This window comes from Pezoporus flaviventris, unplaced genomic scaffold (assembly GCF_033815535.1).
Source record: "Pezoporus flaviventris isolate CSIRO_AGI_PZ_B2104156 unplaced genomic scaffold, CSIRO_AGI_Pfla_v1 ptg000031l, whole genome shotgun sequence".
NCBI classification, from domain to species: Eukaryota; Metazoa; Chordata; class Aves; order Psittaciformes; family Psittacidae; genus Pezoporus; species Pezoporus flaviventris.
In genome coordinates, this window is record NW_026892579.1 from 56,834,758 (window position 1) to 56,856,326 (window position 21,569).

The window sequence follows — 21,569 nt, forward strand, 5'->3', positions numbered from 1 at the left end:
GGAAGTCTGATTCAGAATTACAAAACTGTATCCTGGAGTGTACTGAAGCCCAAAGCAGGCCTGGAGCTTTGATTTCTTGAGTGGTCAGTGGATGCATAGGCATATTCTGGAATGAAAAACACCAGGGGAAAGCTGTTCAGGTTTTGCTTAGCCTCTCTGGTAGAGGTGTATGTGCATGACAAAGCAAACAAACAGAGAAAACCTGCCACTCAAGACAAACAAAACCCCAAACCACCTACCTGTGGTTCACTTGGGTACCTGTGATCATCTTCTGATTTTCTGTCTGCTCATCTCATTTACTTTGCCATGTCTGATCAAAATAGCAGAGCTGAACAGTGTGCACTTAGCATTTGGGAAAATGCTGAGAGCTGCATGATTGTCTTTCCCTCTTGGTATGGTTTGCCTTTCATGCTGCTAGACATGAGGAATATGTGCAGGTTTTTTCCCCATCCCCATTTATAAATAAACAGTTTCACTTGTATTTCTATTCCATATAGCCCCTGGATGTTCATGCTGTTTCTTGAGATGTGAAGGGATGTGTCTTGAGCTATTATCTGAAGACTGCCAGTGCAGAGTCAGCAAGGTAGAGACCGTAGGCTAATGAACTGAGAAGTCTCCCCTTTGGCCTTCTCAAAGAGCACACTTTTGTGGCTGGTAAAGTTCTCTGGGCAGTCAGAGGCAAATTAATTAATTGTCATTCTGTTCTGCCAGCAAACTGTTCTCACCTGTGCAAGAAAGGTTTTTCTCTAAGCCCCCTCCCCTCATTAGTTAAACTGTTGTCTGCCTGTTGTAGAATTTCAGTGTGTATAAACCTATTGCAGTGAAACTTCCTGATGGTGCCTGTTCATGCTCCTTACTTGCCCAGTACATAAACTGTGTTTCTGGGTTAAATGTGATCATAAAATGGCTGGATTCTTCTGCATGAGCCACTGCTCTGTGTGCTGCCTGTCCTTGAGAACTGAAGACCTTGTTACAGTCAGAAGTGTTAGCTGCAAACTGTACTTAATTCTCTGGTAGCCTTTTCCAAAGTGGGCAAAATGTCAATACATTTTTAATATGGATGGGCTGATTGACATGTGTCAAACTCTCAGTGTGACCTTTTCTCTTGAAGCTGAATCAACTTAGGAAAAAGTATTTTGTAACTGTGAGAGTTACAGATTTTGGAACTTCTGGTCTTTGCCTATACTCTGTCTTCTGCAAGTTGGCATTGGGAGTTTTGTGCCAGCCTCTGTTTAAGTGCAGGGGCTTAGGTGTTTAGCTGGTTTCAGCAGTTGATCTGTTTGTGAGTGGGAAGGGAGAGGATTAAGTCAAGATCAGATGTTTTTGTTTCTCATGGAGATTTAACGGTTTCTGGAGTTAAAATACAGCTATTTACAGCTGTGCTTGGGTTGGGTTCTCTCAACTGTGAGAGAAGAGTGTGAGTGCAAAGTGAATCAATGGACAAAGCTGAGCTGTTCTCATTAGCTGTGAGTGCTTGAGATTTGAAGGCTGTGCACGTACACTCTTCGGTGGCTGAAGAATTGTGCAACCACTTGCATACAGTAGACCTGAATGACATTTATTTGTGGATGAACCTTGAAACACAGCAGTGTAGCATTGCGTTTTAATATTCTGTCTAGTGCTGTCAGTCTGCTCTGAAGAAAAACGAGAACAATGTGGAAGTCTGCTAAAACATACAATGTTAAAAAAAAACCCTCTCGTGTTTGGTTTTAAAAAAGTTTCTCCTCTTGTTTTGTAGACTTCTCCGTGCTGGATAGGTGGAAACACTGAGCCATTGACTGGGTTTACATGGAGAGGTGGATGTGAACGGGAAACCACTGGCATACAGATTTGGAGTGAAGTATTTGTAATTGATAAACCCAATGGAACAAAGGTAAGTGCTTGACTTAAATAGGTATATGTAATGATTTTTGCGTCTGTGTGTATACCTTTAATGCCATGGGTTTCATGGAGGGAGCTCAAACATCAGCTACTTTCCCTTGCATTTAGTAGCTGCATAATGTGTTTGGCAACCTTGTATCAGTGCAACTATGAACTTTCCTGCTGGGTTATAAGATTCAGTCTCCGACAATGGTCCCATTCTGAGAGTACTTTGTTTTGGCAAAGTGTACTGTGCCCAGGCTGATAGGTGGGTTATCCTGTGGATGTTGTAGAACTATAATGGCTATAAATCCCATATATAGGCAAATGCTGTGATAAGAACAGCTCTAACAAATGCTGGTTTTTGAGAGGTAAGAATGTGTTCCAGCTTGTAGCTGTGTTGTAGTGAAACGTAATGCACAGCTGTAAGTACTGGAAACAGCTTTGGTGTGTGGAAGCTGGTCCTTCCATATGGTTTAATAGGTAGTCTGCAAAAAAAAGGACTAAGTCTAACAGTGGGATAAAAGGCACTGACTCTGTTGTAAGGAGAGCTAGTGCATCTTTTTTAACTCTTTAAGTCAGTTTAACTTCAAAATTTGGTTGTAGGTGTTTCTCTTCGTGCTGAAACAAAGTGTTAATGTTGTTAATAAATATTTACTCCACAATATTGGTGGTGTATCTTGAGCTCTTCTTGTTCTCCTGAACTATAAGCTCTTGGTTATTTAACTTTCATACCCTTTACGTTTGCAAAGGAATAATCTGATGGCAAATTAACGTGGGTCGCTAATCTTAAATAGATAGTGGTTTAGGGGCATGCAGGAACTTTTATCAAATTTCATAGCTAACCAAACTGTTCTCTAGCTAAAAAGCATTTGTGAGGATCTGTTTGTGCTCTGGGGACAAATCGCTCATTTGCTCTTGCTTATCGGTCATCCCTAACTGAAAAAGAAGGCAATTGTAGTAGATCCCAAAGGTGGGAATTGGACAGATTAACTCTTATCATTAAGGTCACATCCTTCCTTGTAATTCTAACAGACATCATCAATTATCTTGTTTTCTTCTGAAAATTATTACTAAAAGATAGTTATTTTTAAAAGCAACCATCTCACTTTTAGCTTGAATGAACTGTGCTGGATTGTCAGCTGAGGCTGAAGTCTTTCCAGTGAATAAGAGCTGTCTGTTACTCTGCACTGTACCTACTGTGGGCTGAGGGAGGCTGTTTCTGTGGGAGAGGGTAACCAGTACAGCAAGGCCAAAGACTTAAGGCTGATGATAGGGCACTCTAGTTGTTGCTTACTCAGCTGTAGGTGTATATAGGAAGTGGCAGGGAACTGACTAAGGTTTAATAAGTAGGTGTAGGGGCAGAGACTTGCTCTTCTTGCAATCAAATTTATTCCAGTGGCCTGGCATTTGAAAGTGCTAATAGCTTGGTTAACTATTGTTGCTGTTTAAAACTCTTCAGGTTGCTGTACTGCTTATGGATACCCAAGGTGCCTTTGATAGCCAATCCACTATCAAAGACTGTGCAACGGTTTTTGCTCTGAGCACCATGACGAGTTCTGTCCAGGTGAGAATACCTGTGCTGGCAAATAATGGCAGCTATAGGAACCCTCTGTCCTGAGCATGCAAAGAATATATCTTTCTAGCCATGCTTTCAAAGTTCACCTGCATATCTTCCTCCAACTATCATTTAAGCTTTCATACGTAATGTCTTATTTTCAGTGTTGTATACTAGATCAAGTTTCTCTGTGGAATCAAGGTTATCTAAGGCCAAGCTGAGCTAAATTGCTGAATTGCTGACTGAACTAGGAAATCCCCCCAAAAGTTGTCAAAATAGCAACTGCTTCTGTACAGATGTGTTACAGAATCTTTTTTTAAGACCTTAGATACAGTTTGGGGTGAAACTACAGTGTCCTCAGCTAAACTTGCAGTTGCTAATATGGTTAAACTTCTGACAGTGCTCTTGTGCTGTGCCCAGGACTACTTTTAAGCTTGCACTTTAAATATGCCAAAAGCAAGCAGGTTTTTAAGGGGTAACAAGTGATCTCCTTCGTAAATGTTACAATGTGAAATTAACAGGAATATGTAGAGCGCTACTTCTGCCCTGTGAGGTTGGTTTTGGAGTTTTTTGGTTTTCTTTTGATTTTTCCTTTGTTCTGTTCCTGTATTTAGGATAAGTTGTAGGTTATTGATGCATCTTTGACTTTACTGCTGTACAGTATTTGTGCTATTGAAGCAGTCACGAGCTTCCCAGATAAAATAGATTTCTCTGGGAATATTTGAAAGCAAAAAACAACTCTGGAGCACTGACTACCCAGTCATTTCTGTGTCAGAGATGCAGCTGCTGGATCACTGAATCTTAGAGCATTTGGACTTGAGGATGGCAAACTAATGTGCTGTTCTCAGTCCTCCTGTCTCACACTTATGTGGTGATTTGAAGCATTCAGAAGTCTTCTCTGATCCCTTTATAGCTTGCTTCCCTGGAAAGAAACTGTTGTAAGAAGGATTAGGGTAGTCAGCAGTAGTTTTGTTCCTAGCACTTTGTATAAGGAAGTGATTTTTGTTTGAGATGTTCTATGACACCTTTCTAGTTAGTTGCTAACTTGTAGGTAGTTAGGCTTTTTCTGGAGGGGGTTGAAACAACCAAGATACCTAAAAGAGACTACATGAATGTAAGGTAATATTTTCGTGTTACACTGTAATTCTTTTACTGTCTCTTACAGGTGTACAACTTGTCCCAGAATATTCAGGAAGATGACCTTCAACATTTGCAGGTAAGAATATGCTGAATTTATATTAAGCTGCTTCTGAAATGATAGCCTTGATGCTGTTCTTGAAGTTGCTACTCATGTAACTGTGATTTGGGAGCTGCCTGTTGCTTCATATAAACCACTGAAGCTGATCTGATGCTAAAACTAATACTTCCTCTGACAACGTTATTTGCATCGACTCCATGGTGGTGTGGTGCTTCTGCTGTGCCAGTGCAACGGTAAAGCAGTACAGGCTTCTGATCTGGCTAAATCTTATCTTTCTAAAGTCTGTTCTCTCTATGTAAGTTGTGAAATTCCTAAAAGGATGTGAAAGGAAAATGATTTATGAAGTACTTAATGAGAAAATTCCAATGTTTCTCCTTATTTCCTAAAATGGGAAAATGGATGGTGTTTTGTATTTGTTTCTAAAGAAACATGAGAGTTTGGGTCAGGGCAGAAAAAGTATCTTCTGCACAGAAGCCTTCTCTAGTTTTTAAACTGAGAAACTTCTATGGAATTTTATTTCTGCTTAGAAAGAAAACCAGGAAAGAGTTGCTCTCTCTTTAATGTGGAGGTTTCATCCTGTAATGGAATATTGTGGTCAAAGGCCATGAATTCTGGCTTCATGTGAAAGGTTCAAGAACTTTATCTCCTTAAGTTAAAACCTGTAGCTTTAAAGGCTAGCTTGTATATTAACAAATGCCTGCCTGTGCTCAGGCCATGACCTTGTCACAGCTTAAAACTGTTTTACGTGTCTTCTGATTGAAAGGACTTGTGTCTTGGTCAGTGTTGCAAAAGATTGGCTGCCAGTATTGGAAGTAGAAGAGCACTAACTAAACATAGCCTTGTGATGCTGTTCTCAGTTAACAGAGTTATATCACTGGGCCAGTGCTCCCCCACCCCTCAGAAAAGCTCAACCAAGCACTAAGGAAAACTGAAAAGCTTTAGCTGATTATTTGAAAGCCAGGCTTTCCTCATGGTTTTGGTCATTTGACAGCCTCAGTGCAATCTGAATATAGCTGTCCCTTTCTGTTATACTGGAGTTTGTGAGTTGAGGGAAAGTGGGGAAGAGAAGGATGATAAATATAAACAGTGGTTAGGGAAAACCATGGATTTACAGTTGAGGCAAGGGGCTGAGGGAAGGAAATCCTGAATTTCTGTTATAATGGGATTTTCTGTTACTCTTAAGTACTGTTATTCCCTGGCTGCCTTTTCCTTCACTAGGAAGTGAAGGGGGTAGGGAGTTAGGCTCAAAGGAGCCAGTCTTGTGTGGGTGCTTGGCAACTTCAGAGCATCTTTTGCTATGGGTGACAAAGCTTGGAAGTTAATTTGTGTTAAATTAGTCTTCTGAGTTCTCAGATGCTCTTGTGGTCAACACAAGGAACTGTCCTTTTAGCTAAGAAATTTACCTGACATGTTCCAGGAGTTAATTTTAATGCAGAATAACAGTTGCCTGGTACTAGAGGATATGGTGTTCTTCCTTCATCTCAACCTCCAGGATCCGTAAGGGGGCTAGCATGGGTCAACACCTGAGTGTATTGATCTCTGCTGAAACAGCCAGCACAGTCCATAATTTGTGTTCCCATGGGTTGTCTGACGCACTCGGTGAAGAACGCTGCTGCTGATATTAAGACAGTGAAAGCAAGGAGAGGAAGACAGCAGACACTTGCCTTTATACTGAAAGCAAGGGACAATTATCAGTTAAGGTCATGGGCTGAAGTAGAGATCTGGGAAGTTGTCTAACTTGGCTTGTGTTTAAATGTCTGATAACACTGGCTCTAGCCAAATTCCTTGAGGTTTTCAGGAGTAAATCTTTTGTGGGAAGTAAGGGGAAAATGTTATACAGGTTTATACCTCCTTAGCCTTGGAAACAAACGTTAGAAACTGGCTTGCTGAAAGATGCAACCAACTTTCCTCTGGGAATAGCCCACAAGCTACCCACTTAGTGTTGTGGTGTGTTGACAGCTATGGAATAGCACTGTGAAACCAATGGAAATAATATCTCCTTCCTGAATTTTACTGAGAATTGGTGTACTTGTCCTTGAGGCATATTGGCTATTCTTAATCCTTAATAGAATTCAACATAGAATGTTTTATTTTCTAGTGACATGGTAGAATATTTTACAGTAGGAAGATGTGGTTTACCTGTTTCACCCTTACACTCTTCTTTCTATCAGCTGTTTACAGAATATGGAAGACTAGCTATGGAAGAGATTTACCAAAAGCCATTTCAGGTAAGTACATATGTTAAATCAGTCTTAAGCAATTGAATATATGGAAACTAAGCTCAGGATAATTTCTGAAGAGAAATTAGTTAGGCTGAAGCTAGCTTGTTCTTTACAAGACTGGTTGTTTTTCTTTTCCCTTCCCTGTGACCACTTTTCTTGGCAAAAACAATGGAAAAATGCTGAGGGCAAGTATAGCATTGTGCCTGAGTTATGAGGCATAAAAGGAGTGAAAGTGTGAAGTGATGTGCAGATGTTAAGGAAAAAGGTTTCACACTGCCTTCTTGCTTGTTACTCTGTGAGATACGGTTGGTCTTTGTGGCTCTGAGTAAAGGTCCTGTGGCCTCTAAGAAATAGTATTAGGGGCGTGTTGTGTTTCATTTACTTGAAGCATTACTGGCTTCAGTGTTAAAATTCTCAAAACTGCTAGCATCTCCTGTTTGCTAGGCCAAAGAAGGGTTTGAGACTGCTTCTGTTTAGTGGAGACAAAGACAGATCTTAGCCATACTGAAGTTCCTCCTTAACCTGTAAGGTTACTAGTCAACTGCTGTTAGTGGTGAGTTGTATGACTCTTGTGTCTCAGACATTTGAGTCCCCAATATTTGTGTGATTAGCACAGCCAAGGTGCATTTTTTTTTTTGTGAAGCACCTTGTCTGATATGAGGAATATCAAGGTTTCTTTTCTGTCTTCAGCTGTCTTCAGAGAGGACAGTGTAATGCCTCTAGGATAGCAACAGGGAAACAACCTTTTTGAGACATTTGGGTACTTCCTTTTGGATAAGGAGTAAGTTGCATTTGTAGGTTTGGTATGTGGGTTTGGTGGATTTTTTTAAACTATGTTTTTTAACCAAGTAAACACTTGCACCACAAAACTACAGCTGCTTCTTTAAAGCAGCCAGAGTTAGAATTATTTTCACTTAACATAGTCACATGTGATAAAGTTTTTACCTTAGGAATGATGCAAACCATTCACTGCTGCTGTTCTTCCTGTTACAGACACTAATGTTCTTAATTAGAGACTGGAGTTATCCTTATGAGCATGCATATGGCTTGGAAGGAGGAAGAAAGTTCCTAGAGAAAAGACTGCAGGTAAGTTCTCTCCAGCAGTCCTAGTGTGGTCTTTAGTTTAAGTGTCAGTTTATCATCAAGATAATGGTGCATGATGAGCTAACTCTTTGTGCATAATAAAATGCATTTGTGATGTTCCCACTCGTGTGTGGGGTTCTGGGGTTTAGAATTTGACATTTTTAGGTTCAGGAATGAAAGATAAAACACGCTTCTGTGCTCTGACTGCTTTTAAGATGATATTTAATCTCAGTTGCAGTACTGCAAGACTAGTAGCAGCTTAGCAGTTCTTGCTGCCTTTTTTGTTTCTTTTTTCTTCAGGTAAAGCAAAACCAACATGAAGAGCTACAGAATGTAAGGAAGCATATACACTCCTGTTTCAGTAATCTTGGCTGTTTCCTGTTGCCCCACCCTGGTCTTAAAGTTGCAACAAATCCAAATTTTGATGGGAGGTTGAATGGTAGGAAGCTTTCCATTGTGTGTTTCTTGATTGAGATCACTGAGTTTGGTAGTTTTTGTTGTTTTTTAAATGGTGGAAGTTAAGCACTGAAATAGTTGACTATTGAAATGCTTGATTGGAAAAATGTAGAGCTAAAAGGTGAAACTATGGAATGTAGAAATTGTGTGTTCTTCTCAGTGGTTTAAAGGTAAAGTAGTTGAGTAGGCAGAAGGAGTGGGTATGTTTGTGTCTAGCTGTTGCTTGTAATCTGGTAATTTGAGACATACTTAAAGGTCATTAAATAAGGATTCTAAAGATAAATAAGGATTCCAAAGGGGAGAATTCAGAAAATTAAAGATTTTCCTGAAATTAAAAGGCCTTTCTTCAAGAACTTGGTAAACCAAAAGAACTAAAATGACTTAAACTAAAAGCTGTCGGCTTCTGCAGCATGAGGGGCAGTCAGGATTCCTCCAACTGCCCCCTACAGAGGGAACATACTAGAATGGCTGTCGTGGTTGGTGTAATTGGGGAAATACACTTTAAATATTACAAGGTCTATGGAACCTTGTTGTCTCAGTCTGAAGTTAAGATAAAGACAAAGTAGAACTTACTAAAGCTACACTGCGTATGAAAGCTTTTAAATATCTTAAAATGCAGGCAGTGTTGTGACACTGGATTTTGAAGGATAAAGGGTTATCAGTGTTTCTTTAGGAAATGTAAGATTGAAATGAAACTAACCATTTATTTATTTCCCTCCCCTGAAATTGAATTATATTAGATATAGATGAAGATTTTAAGAACGAACTGAGGAATTTGATACCACTACTGCTTGCCCCTGAAAATTTGGTAGAAAAAGAGATTAGTGGATCCAAGGTGACCTGTAGAGATCTTGTAGAATACTTCAAGGTAAGCAAACTCATACTAATTATTTCTGTTAATGGCTTAAAAGACAGTATTCTAATTTTAGGACATGTTGTTCCCAGAGAAGATAAGATATCTAGGCTGACACTCACTGATCAGCTCACATTTTCATTTCATTACTCTGACTTTTCAGAACTGGCACAAAACTTCCTAACAGTGTAGCTCTTAGCAGGCTGCTGTGGGCAAAATTGTGTTTTGGTCGGTGGATTTTTTTGTTTGTTTCCTTTATGTATGTTGGGTTTGTCTCTTTTTTTTTTTTTTTTTTAGAGGGCCTCTGCAGATTGAAAATCAGCTTTTAAACTGCTTGGTATGCAGGAAAAATTTCAGCTACTTCCCTCTGGATTTTTAACATGTCAGAAAGATGCTTTCTAAACACTTGCATGTGCAGCACTACTGTATGCACTGAAATATTTGTGTATGATACTTGCAGCTGTTAGACTCTTGAGCTGTTTTGGTCTCATAGTGACACCAGCAGAAATGTGATAACATAATCCGTACATCACCACAAATTGGTGTGTAACCTTTTTCTGAGTGGAATGACTTAGACAGTTGGTTTGGTAGGACAAAGTGGCACATATTCGTGAAGATGTTAATTTTGCATTACTACTTTTGAGCATGTATATTAAAGGTAGAACAGAGTTGGGCTGATAAGAAAGAAGCTATACAAGGGAGGAATCTGAGACCAAACTCTTTAATGCTTGTAAAAGTGAAGTGTCTTCCCTTTTTGTAAAGGAAAGGCATTATGTGGGATGCAGAAGTCATGGCTGTTCTGACAAGCATAAAATCAACACTCTAGAGCTCGTATGCTCAGTCTCTGTATTTACCTGGTTACATGCTGCTTTTTGTTTCACTTTCTTCTCTAGTAAGACTTGATTCTATACAGTATAGGGATTGAGCATTCAACAGCAGTTTAGAAACGACTGCACCCTAAAAACTGAGTGTCAAAGCTCCTCTATTGAAAATGAGTGGGAACAGTCATGCAGACTGCTGTGGAAACACCGTGGTTATGTAACTAAAGAGGACTGCTCCCTTTGGACTGTGCATCTAAAGCTGAGATCATGAAGTCTGAGTTGGGAACTGGAGGGGTTTTACTTGGAGGAAAGCAAGGAAGGTATCGAGGGAACAGAGTCCTGTATAACTATATACATTTTTGTAGGTTGTCCTACAACCTAGAGCATTGGGTATATAGGGACCCTGATAACCTTGTTCTGTCCTCCTTTATGGAGAAAAATCCTCAGGGCAAAGACTTGTAGATGAGCCAGGGTAGAGAGCAGTAGTAGCATGAAGAATAACTGCCCAGCCTCTGAAGGAGAAAGAGTGGCCCTAACAAGTGGTCTAACTTGCACAGCTTGTCCTAAGTGCTAACATGGCTACTGCTGCCTGCTGTGTCCCCTGCACTAATCTGTCCCAAAGAGCTGTGCCACAGGCTGTTTTGTGGGCTGTAGAAGAAGACATGAAGGATGTTTTCTCTTCCAGCCTCCTGAAACTCTGGTGAAGGAAAGGACACCTAAGGATTGGTGGGTTGGGGCACAGAGGAATAGTCTGCTTGCTTGGCTTCCAGAAGTATTTTGGCAGCTCAGCTGTGTTTGCATTAGTGCTTTGATCTGCTTTTTTTTCCTCCCACACTTCAAGGGAGCAAAGCACATGGGGAAATGTAAGTACTGGTTCTCCCAGCACTGGGGTGTGTTTGGACAAACCTCTTGCCAGAAAGGCTCTGTGGGACTGTCATCTTCACTCTTGTTTTGGATGAAGATTGCCTGCCTAGCAAAGACCTTCTTATGTGTGTGAGTGAGCAGAAAGCTGCTGTAAAGCCTGTCACTTCTTGAGATAGTGGCCATATCTTCTTAAGCTGCTCTGCTACCCTGCTAGGCCCCAGCCTCAAATGCAAGGAAAGTAAAGGGATTAAAGCTCTAGGGATAACTGTAAGAATGCCAGACTTGTAATTTGTTTAATTGAATATTTTACATTATTGCAAAGAATAATATATGAGCTCTATCCTTATATCATGCCTCCTTTCCCCTGCTCCTCAAACATAAATGTTCAGGAAAAAGAAACCTGTTTTTTTCTTTCTCCCATTTAGGCTTATATTAAAATCTATCAAGGAGAGGAGCTACCTCATCCGAAATCTATGCTGCAGGTATTTTATTTTACTTTCAAATAATCTGATGCGTACTTTGTAAATTCTTTGCAGCTGAAGATGATGACTGCTGCGGGTCTGAAGCTCCCACACACAGAGCTGTAGTTCTTGAAGTAGCTCTGTACTTTGAAAGCCATCTAAACTGTTTAGCCTGGTACACGTTTGTGTCTTCCCTCAGTTTTATCTACCAAATGGAGTGGGGGTATATCTGGTTGCTTAGGGTTGTTTTAGCTGCTTCAATTTCTGTATTTCCTGTAACTTGCTATTTTGTCAGTATCTTTCAGACTGTATTCAGGGGGCATTTAGCATCAGGTGCAGCAGATAAAATGGAGAAGGCTTATAGTAATGCAGCTGTCGCCACTCTCTTGCGGTGTTGGGCTACTCTTGTGGGTTTGTTAGATTGAGTAACTGCACTGAGGTTACTTTTCAGGGTTGATCAAAGAGGATGTAACCAGCTTTAAAGTGATCTGAACGCAACTGATTGTATTAAGCTGTGTTGAACCCTTGAATTATTAGGGACAAAGAGCTTTCACCAAGGTGTGGGCTTTAGGGTCATTTTGTGTTAATAAGACTTGTTTTTTTTTTAAGCTTCCTTTGTCACTTCATTAAGATATGACTGTTCTGGGTGTTTTCTCATCTTTCAAGGAACCAAATCATTAGACTTTTGGGAAAGTTCAGAAAACTTGTCATAACGAACCAAAGGCTGCTATAATTTACTCTACTTAGCATGCCATAAACGTGGCTGAGAGATACAAAAGATTAAATCCTGCAGTTATTAGCTAGGGTAATTGACCCTGATGTGACACAGGTTGAAAATAGTCTTAAAGTCTTACAGATTATAACACCAAACCTGCACATGTACAATGCAAAGTTAATACAACTTGCTGCTTTTCTCACAGGTTGTGATGTATCAGGATTAACATTTAATAGTTCAGTGATCCTTATTTGTTTATTAATAATGGAGCATTCAGAAGAGATTGCTGCTGATGAAAAGCCTGTACAAGCACATGGGAATGTGTCTGCAGTTGTACTAGAAAGCTGAAGAAACTGTTCTCCTAGTCAATAATTTGCTTTAATGCATATCACCAACCGTGACTTGTTTCTGTGGGGCAGTTTCCTGGCCATCTGAAGCTTTGGAGGCTGTGGGGGTATGTTGGGCAGTGTATGCAGCCAGCTGGTAATGTGTGATGATACATGGTGCTCAATGTTTTCTAGGCAACAGCTGAGGCGAACAATCTTGCTGCTGTGGCAGGAGCAAAAGACTTGTACAGTAAAGGCATGGAGCAGGTATGATGACACAATATTTTCTAACTGTCTATATGCAAATACAGGCCTTCAGTTTTAATGCTGTACTTGGTGCTTGTTTGTGGGTGTGTTAATGGAGAGAAGTAGCTTAGGGTCAGTGCTTGTGTATTTTCTTCGCTCTGCTCTGAGGTTAGATGTCTGATGCAGCAAAACCAGGATTCTTTGAGTCAGAAATTGCTGGGAGGTAGGGAATGTTCGTAAGGTACCGCCTGTTAGTTCCCCCTGCTGTTCTTGACATCTTAAAAATCCTGTGACTTGAAATGGGCAAACAGCTGAGGAGACATTTGGTGGGCCAGGGTCGTGCAAGGGTAAAGTTCTAGTCTTATAGTGTCATGCTTCTGAACTGTGGTCAGTCATTAGCTGTAAAATGCAAAGATTAGAATGATTCTAAAGTTTTTAAAAAGCCCTTGAAATGCAAGAATTATTTTGTCTGAAAAAAGCTGCTTATGTAATTTCCTACTTGCTGCTTCTCTTGAAGATAGTGACTTACAGCACTCCAAGCTGAATGCCTGGATGGACTTCATGCTTCAGGGTAGTGTTATGCAAGGTTTTATAATGGGAACTTCTGAAAACACTTGTATGTCTCATAAAGCTTTAACAGGGTTATGCTTATTGTGTAACTCTACAACCAGAGAAGACCAGTAGGTGTGATAACATGCTACAAACATACCGCCCTATTTTTTAGGCTATTTCTGGTCTTAATTGTTGAAGTAGCTTTCCATTCTAGAAATTAGAGTAATATCTAATGCTAGTAGCAGACTAGCCAGTATCAGTTGTTAGCAGGCTGTTTTGAGAATGCTCTGCTGGTGTAGAGGGATTCCTCCATTTGTTCTCATTTAGGACATCTCTTGAAATAGTAGGTGGGCTGGTTATAATAAATGCTAAGTTCTGCCTTCCTACCTTGAATCTTCAATGGCTGTTGAGATACTGTAATTGTAACATTTTATACTTGAGGCAAGGAATAAACAGGAACAGATGTTCTCTTAAACAGACTTTGTTTCCATAGCAATATTCCCCAGTACTGCGTATTTTTACATCACTATAGAGATACACACAAATGTCTTGAATAATTTTTTTATCCAGATGTCTCAGATGATGTTCTTAATGTGACACAGCTCTGAAGTGTCTGTTTTTAGGAACAGAAGTGGGAACTCTTTTTATTTAAGGCTGGATTATGTAAAGATAGTTCTTGCTGTAGTTCGGAGTTCTCATAAACCAATGCACCTCCTTTGCCGAGGGTGCATAACCACTGTTCCCCCTAATGACCAGTGAAATGTAAGGAACAACAGAGCAGACACAGAGTATAAGAAAACAGTGGCAATTGTATGTGTGGTGGTCTTGATGAATCAGCAGCTCCTACTGTTTACACTCTGGACAATGTGAAAACACAGTTTTGAAGGATGAGACTAGTAGTGATTTTTCTGGGGAGTTTTGCCAGATGTGAAGGACTTAAATATGAAAAAAGCATAAATGTGCTTCTTAAACTTGAGTAAGGGGCAGAGTGGGGAGGGGTGTTAGGATCTTGACAGCAAGGTTTGCCTTGAAGAAGCTAGCCAGTGAAGCCATCGTCTTGTGAGGAAGAAAGGGGATACTGTTCTCTGAGGAAGTGATCTTCTGTGTGTCCTGCTGAAGGGATAGCAGCAGCAAGAGGTTAAAGTTCTTGCTGCACTCAGGACATGAGATTATGAGCATTGTGCTAAGACTACCTTGTGGCAGGAGAAAGAAGGCGGCTGTTTGGTGTCATGTGGAAATAATCTCCAGTTTTAGATGTAGTTTGACTGTGAGGATCTGGAGGAGTTGGAGCTGATGGTATACGTATATCTGTGATGGCCTAGGTAATCTGTAAACACAGTACTCAAGAGGTCAGAAATCAGTTTTACAGAGTAGAAGTCCTTGGAGTCATTTTCATACCCATGCTGATTCAGGTGGTGGTGGGTGTCCATTTGAGTCTGTGATCTTGTCCCTTCAGCAGAAACGTATGCTTAGAACTTGATCAGAGTCAAACCAAAAGCACAGTCTAGAGAAGAATAGGCTAATAATGTCAGGAGCTGGTTCTTGTTAACTCATGTCACCTAGTCAGTTCTACGGAGCCTACCAGTAGCAGCAATAAACGTGAATAAGCTTGCTGAATGGGCAGAATCTACTCTGTTTGTCAAGTTCTGAGCTGACCCTCTCACTGAGATGGATGACCAGCAGTAAAAAGCTGAGGAGAGGGCTTGTGGCCTTCAGAGTTCTCCTTAACCTTTTTCAAGCCAAGCTTTCACTGACTCATGGTGTTCCTTTATTTCATGTTTTCATAACAGGAATGTATGTGGGACTGAGGCCCTGTTGTTCTGGGCTTGTCCAAAGGGAATAGTTGAAAGTATGAGTTCAGACACGTGCTATAGCTCTGTATGTGATTAGACAGATAAGGCTCTTGCTGTGCCATGATGCAAAGTACCTGTAGCTGCTTTGCTCTTGAGATGGACTCTGCAGTTCCAGAGCCAAGAAAGCTGCAGGAGGTATCCAGGTGCTGGATTGAGAGGGGGCAGTGAGGAGCAGGTTTGCTTTCATAAGATACTCAGATGTGATGACCTCCTCTGTGATTGCTTTAACAGGTTTGTGGGGGAGATAAACCTTATATTGCCCCATCGGACCTGGAGCGAAAGCATCAGGATTGCAGGGAGTCAGCCATCAGGCAGTTCCGCTCAGTGAAGAAGATGGGAGGGGAGGAGTTCTGTCGTCGCTACCAGGAGCAACTTGAAGTGGAAATCGACGAGATCTATGCAAACTTTGTGAAGCACAACGATGGCAAAAACATCTTTTATGCTGCTCGTACCCCTGCCACTCTCTTTGCAGTCATGTTTGCCATGTATATAACCTCAGGACTGACTGGGTTCCTTGGTATGAACTCTATAGCTACCCTGTGTAATCTTGTGCTGGGGATGGCTCTTATATCATTTTGTACTTGGGCATACGTTAAGTACTCTGGGGAATTCAGAGAAGTTGGAACAGCCATTGATCAGATCGCTGAAGCTATATGGGAACAGGTTGGTATCTATTGTTAATGCAATATCTTCTTTCTTGTTCAGACTTACGAAGTAGTTTCTATTCTGTGCTGTGAGTGAAAAGCTGGTCTAGACCTAATGGAGAATGCTCGTGCTGCCAAAGGGAAAATCAGCTCAGGAGTATGATTGCTCTCCTCAATAAGAGGTGTGCTGCACACAAAGAACGTTAAATAAGCTTAGCATATTATCAAAATAAGTGTTACCTAAAGGCCTAGGTGCTTGGATGGTAAAGAGTGGAGGCACTCTTTAAAAATCTCATTACTTTTTCAGAGCAAGGAACTCTGCTTTTAAAGGTATGTTTGAAGTGATAAACTTGCCTTACGGATGTGGTGGATAAAATCTCAGGTGGTGCAAGAAATGGGGAGGGTGAAACATTGCTGCCTCCCTCTCCTCACCTGATGTTCTGATACTGGAAATCTAACTTAAACCTCAGAGAGAAGTGGCTGATGATTTGCAGCAACTGCTGCAAGAGTATTTACAGCAGGCTTCTTCCTTCAGGAAGGCTTGTGTTGTCTATGACAAGTTCAGTTGGTGCTTGCTGTTGCAAGAAATAATCGATAGACCAATTCCTGAAAGAAGAGATGATACGAGTGTTAAAAAGAGGAGAAAGCCTTTTGCGCAGGGATTTTGCTGCCCTAATCCAGTTGGCAGCTGTGCCAGTAAAGCCAATGTAGAGGATTCCTGACCAACTCTAACAAGTAGTGTTTGAAGGATTCCAAGTAGTTATGTCTAGTGTCAGCAGAAAGGAAATAAGTTGGTGCTGTTGTCACTAGAAATAAAGGTCTCACTGAACTTACCTGGGATGACATTAAAATGAGTCCTACAAGGCACAAACAACTAACTGGAGCCTTTTGTACAGAGGCTCTCTTCCACATGTGAAAAATGACTCTATTCAAGGCTCATCACAGGCTACCCTAAACCTGTCTGAGTAACCAGGTAAGGTTGTGAGTTAACTGGAGTGGAAAAAGTGGGTTTCTAATAGTAGGAGGGATATGAGCATCAGCGTACTAAATTTGATGCTACTAGAGATTAAAACTGAGTCTCTCCTGTACCACCATAGTTTCTTGCTTTGGAGCTTGAGGTTGAAGAACACTGCAAGAAAACTTCAAGGTGTTAGTTCTACGTGTAGTACTCGCTGAATGCAGCTGCTGCTGTAGGGTACCTAGAGCACACGAGGCTTCATTTGAAGTGTTCAAGAACCATGTAGGTGAGGCCTTCCTTCAGTGATGTGGTTTAGTGGTGAGCTTGGCAGTCCTGGGGTAACGGTTGGACCTGATGATCGTAAAGGTCTTTTCCAACCTAGCTGATTCTGTGACTGTCGCCTTCCCTGGAAGGGCGAGAACTTGGCTTACGCTGGCAGAAGCTTGTCTTTTGTGGACTAGAGGAAGGTGATCTCCAAAAATGCTTGCTGCTGGTGGCGTTGCAATTGCATATCAGCAATGATATGAAAAGCATGTACGGGTCCTCTTTGAGTCACTCTGATTATATACCATGTTCTTGCTATTGATTTTTCTGAATCTCTGCCTTTCTTTTCCCTCCTTGCTTCAGAGGAATCCCAGGAAGGTGAGAAGCTACTGGCAATCAATTTCTTTTTTTCTGAACTTGATGACTTTTTTTCTCCTGCCTTTTAAGAGCCGCTTTTCCTAACAGCTGAATTCGTGTTTTAGGTGTTTTCCAAACTCTTTGAAGTCCTTAGACGCCGAACGATTCGCCGTGCTCTAACATCAGTGCCGCGACAGCGACTCTCATCCAACAATAACAAGAAGAAAAACTAGCCAGTATTTTTAACTTTCTTTCTGTATCTGAAGTGTTCACACTTACACATATAGGACAATAAGCTGGACCGTCTGGGCCGGTCTGCATAAATGCTGTAACCATACCAGACTGATGCTGCATATAGGGTATGGAATTGCACATCCATCTTCTAGGAACTGTAAAATGGTTTGAATTCAGTGAAATACTGCTGTATAGGAGGGATATCACTTGTGTCCATAGCATGTGACTGATTCAGCCTCGTTACTGTAGCAGCAAAACTCGCTTCTCTTTCAGTTCGTGCCAGTTTGTGTCAGACTTCAGCATTCCAAGCTTTTTTAAAATTTTCATTATTTCAAATCTCATCTCTTTGTATGTTTTTATACTTTCTTTTCCTTGGTTACCTCATTCTTTTGTTTCTTTTGCACGTTTCTCATTCCACAGGTGTTGAAGCCCATGAGTGATAATTTGATGGAGGATCATATGAGGCAGTCTGTAAAAAACTCTCTCAAAGCAAGCCTGGGCGAGCAGGTGTCTCACCATGCCAGACTAAAGACAGACTGACACTTCATCTCCTCTTCAACTCTGCCCTCTCATCCTAGACATGCTTGCTGTACCATGAGAACTCAGTAATTAAGAAATGAATAAATAAAAATAAACCAAAGTTTACAATCAACTGTAGAAGTAGTTTAGTGTGATTGGCTTCACAGATTGCTGCCATCACCTGGGAAGAGTTAAGTTTGTCAGTGCTCTGCTTCTAAGACAAACTAGTGCCATGGAGACGGCTGGGGGTGGGAGGGAAGGGTATCTGTTTTATGTATAGTCCTGGTGAACCCTGCACGTGTGTGTATCTGGGGTTGACAAGGGGGGAGGGATCTGCCCCCCCTGTGTTTGAGCTGATGCAGTCTCTGGCTTACAGTGGGAATCTGTCCTCTGCAGGAGGTAATTCAGGGAAGTGTAACGATCAGACCCACATAAGGGGTGCTCACACCAAACGTACCCAGCTCCACACCATCCCCTCGCCACCTCTAACAAGAGTTTCTGCGTATCGAGTCAGTGAAGCCATTAGAGCCACCACATTACAACACGTATGTTGCTTTTATTGCCTTCTCTACCAGTGTTACACAAATGCATGTATCGGTTCCTCACACTGCCGACAGCAGAACTGACTTGCAAGGGAGGCAGTGAGTCAGAGCATACGGTGTCTTGCCTTGAACTCGCAGACCTGGTCCTGAGGGAGGTGCATATCAGAACTGAGCTGTCTTTTTCTGCAGTTTAGCCTTTGTGTATATAATATTGCCATTAATTCTACTGGGGGAGAAATTCCATCCAAAAATGTTGCCTACAGCTACCAAGCAATGAGTTAGGATTGTCTGTACAGTGTGTTTAGTTTTTATTTTTTAAGAAATCACAGATAGGGCATGTATATGAAATATAAATATATAAATACGATTTTGTATCAAAGTTTTGTAGTTTATGGCAAAACCTGGTTCTGTGGTAGCTAAAAGTGCAGTCCCTGTAAAGGAATGTTTGTGGCTCATGTAAATGTGTGAATGCATCAACAATTTGAAGTTTTTTGATATGTTTGTGATATTTACCTGCCTTGAGCACTGCAATCTCTCACCCCTTGGGAAAATCAGTGGGAATGTTTGTTGTGAAACTCTTGTCTTCTGTTGCATTTTAAAGTTATTTCCTGTAATTTATTTTCAGTACATGATTAAAATCAGTTGTGTATATATGAAATGAAATCCTTGCTTATTTTTAAAAGATGTTGAAGTATGTATTCTACTACATAAACTATGTCAAATACTTATCCTGACAATTATATGAGCAAATTGTCTATTGTACTTCATAGCTTTCTATTGAAGCTGATGTTCTCCTCATGCTTGTCTCTGAAAGATGACATCTGTCTAGCTCATACCCCCTCCCTGCATAGGAAAACTTTCTGGTATTCTAAAGCACGCTTCTTGCCTTGTGGAGTTGCTTGTCAGCTTCTGCCCTCCAACAACTGTATCGTTCTGAAACCTTGTTACTGGCTCTATTTTCACTCTTGACTAAATCAACTGTGTGGAGTGTAAAAGGCAGCTAAAGAATTAACTGCTGTAGTTTCGGCTGGAAATGACTGTGGGCAATAGCTGGGTTTTTTTGCATTCCTAAATGGTAATAATTTCCATCAACATTTGAGCTTCATCAGTCTCCCCTCTCTTGAGTGAGGGAAATCATCTGTCTAGGACTAAAGCAATTGCACTGTGACTTTTGTACCATAAAGGACTGCTGGGGAGTGGAGGTTGCCTGCCCTCTGGAGATGAGGGCTCAGCTCCAAGTGAATGATGCTGAAGATGAGGTAGGAATGTTGCATTTTATGATATCTTCTCTCAAACTGTACAGATTAAATACTGTTATTTAAACAATCTAATGCTTTGGTGATGAATCTCTTTATTAGTCAAATGACTGGAGTCACAAATAGTTTGGAGGGTCATGCTTGCCTTTGCTTCTTGCCTCTACCAGGAAGGTATGATTCAGATTTGAGGCTGTGCTGTGCCCTTCTTGCCCTGCAGTGAGGAGGAGAGCAGAAGTCTGTCCAGGCTGTGGACATTGAAGCTGGAAGGCTTTATTCAGACTGTCCTAGTAAAGGACTGAAACAGGGTGTGTGTCTGGGGGGCTCCTGAACACTGTGCCAAAGAAGTTCAGAATTAATGCAAGAAACCCTCAACTTTGTGGGAGGGACCAAAGGTAGGAAAAAGAAAGGGCCAAGGTGCTTTTTTTTTTGGGGAGGAGCATGCGTGGGAAGTAAGTAACACAAGGGGATAGAAAGGGCTGGTTATGTGGCAACAGGTTAATGGTGAGTGCACTAGTCTGCCTGTGTCTGTCGTCTCCATTAACTCCATTTCTCACCCACTCCCTGGGAGATGTGGCTCCATTCTGTGTGCATAGAGGTCAAAGTGCCAGTAACTAGAGTGGGACCTGGGTCACAGGCTCTTACATTTGGAGTGCCAGTGGAAAGCAAGTGCGGGCAACTGCAGTGGGGTGGTGTGTTATTGTATGAGTATCAAGCCATATTTAGCCAGCAAGTGTGACAAAGCAGCCCTAACTCTGGTTTGGATACACATCTTAATCCTGCATGTGGCAACTAGAGAGACAAAGAGGTCCAGCGTAACGGAGGGTCTGGGGTTCAACTGAGACCCGTTTGTGTGTGCCTCCCCCTAGGGGAGGCAAGTAGGAATAAAAGAGCCTCCAAAGGACAGTTACAGGATAGACTTGTATCTGACAGCTGGGTGTGTGCAAGGGTGGGCCTGAACCAGCAACTGGAGTGGGGGCTGTCTTTGCACATGTTGTGCGTGTGCCTACTGGGAATGCTGTGGCTCAGCCTTGCTGCTGGTTGCACATCGGGGCCTGAAGCTGTAGCAGCCTCACCTCTATTGGGCAGCCCCTTACAATTAGTGAAATAAGTTTGGTATTTCTCGACTTCTGCTTATGTACTGTTCAGAACATCAGGATTGCACATGGAGTGGGTAAGGGAGGAGAGGAACTTCACTAGTAGAATACAGGGGATGAAAGGGGTAAAACACTTGTTTTCCCTATCCAGAGCTACTTTGCTACTGACTTGGGAAAGGAGCTCTGAGAGCTGCTCCAGCTCTGTGCAGACCGGTGGCATATTAAGGCATTGCTTTCCCCATCCTCCCTGGGCAAGCAAAAAACAGAAAAGGCATAGAGTAAAACATGGTAACTCGCCCCTCACCAGCAGTACGGCTACCCAACTCCTGCCTCAGAAACACAGCAAAGCCAGGTAGGAAAGCTACATGGGAGAGACTACAACTGGCAGTGTTCTGTTTTGGGCTCCTCATTACAAGACAGAGAATGAGGAGCTGGAGTGTCTAGAGAAGGGCAACAAAGCTGGTGCAGGGCCTGGAGCACAAGTGTGATGAGAAACGGCTAAGGAAACTGGGGGTGTTTAGTCTTAGGAACAGAAGGCTCAAGGGGAACATTATTGCTCTCTACAACTGCCTGAAAGGAAGATGGAATGAGGAGGTAGCTGGTCTCTTCTCCCAAGTAACAAGCGATAGGACA

General features: G+C 41.6%; 1 protein-coding gene across 5 annotated transcripts in view; it reads left to right on the plus strand.

The window, feature by feature from the left end:
* ATL2 (atlastin GTPase 2) overlaps window positions 1-19,912 on the plus strand; it is a 45,264-nt gene extending 25,352 nt beyond the window's left edge. For 3 of the 5 annotated variants that reach the window (XM_061461348.1, XM_061461351.1, XM_061461352.1), the window contains 12 exons: window positions 1,739-1,873; window positions 3,323-3,427; window positions 4,584-4,634; window positions 6,788-6,844; window positions 7,832-7,924; window positions 8,222-8,360; window positions 9,118-9,245; window positions 11,341-11,397; window positions 12,613-12,684; window positions 15,300-15,731; window positions 17,298-17,312; window positions 17,417-19,912. In XM_061461348.1, coding sequence (XP_061317332.1) covers window positions 1,739-1,873; window positions 3,323-3,427; window positions 4,584-4,634; window positions 6,788-6,844; window positions 7,832-7,924; window positions 8,222-8,360; window positions 9,118-9,245; window positions 11,341-11,397; window positions 12,613-12,684; window positions 15,300-15,731; window positions 17,298-17,312; window positions 17,417-17,524 — 1,392 coding nt within the window. In that variant the 3' untranslated portion in view covers window positions 17,525-19,912. The remainder of the gene's footprint in view (window positions 1-1,738; window positions 1,874-3,322; window positions 3,428-4,583; window positions 4,635-6,787; window positions 6,845-7,831; window positions 7,925-8,221; window positions 8,361-9,117; window positions 9,246-11,340; window positions 11,398-12,612; window positions 12,685-15,299; window positions 15,732-17,297; window positions 17,313-17,416) is intronic. The other 2 variants (XM_061461350.1, XM_061461349.1) reach the window with 2 other exon arrangements.
* The last annotated feature ends 1,657 nt before the right edge of the window (window positions 19,913-21,569 follow it).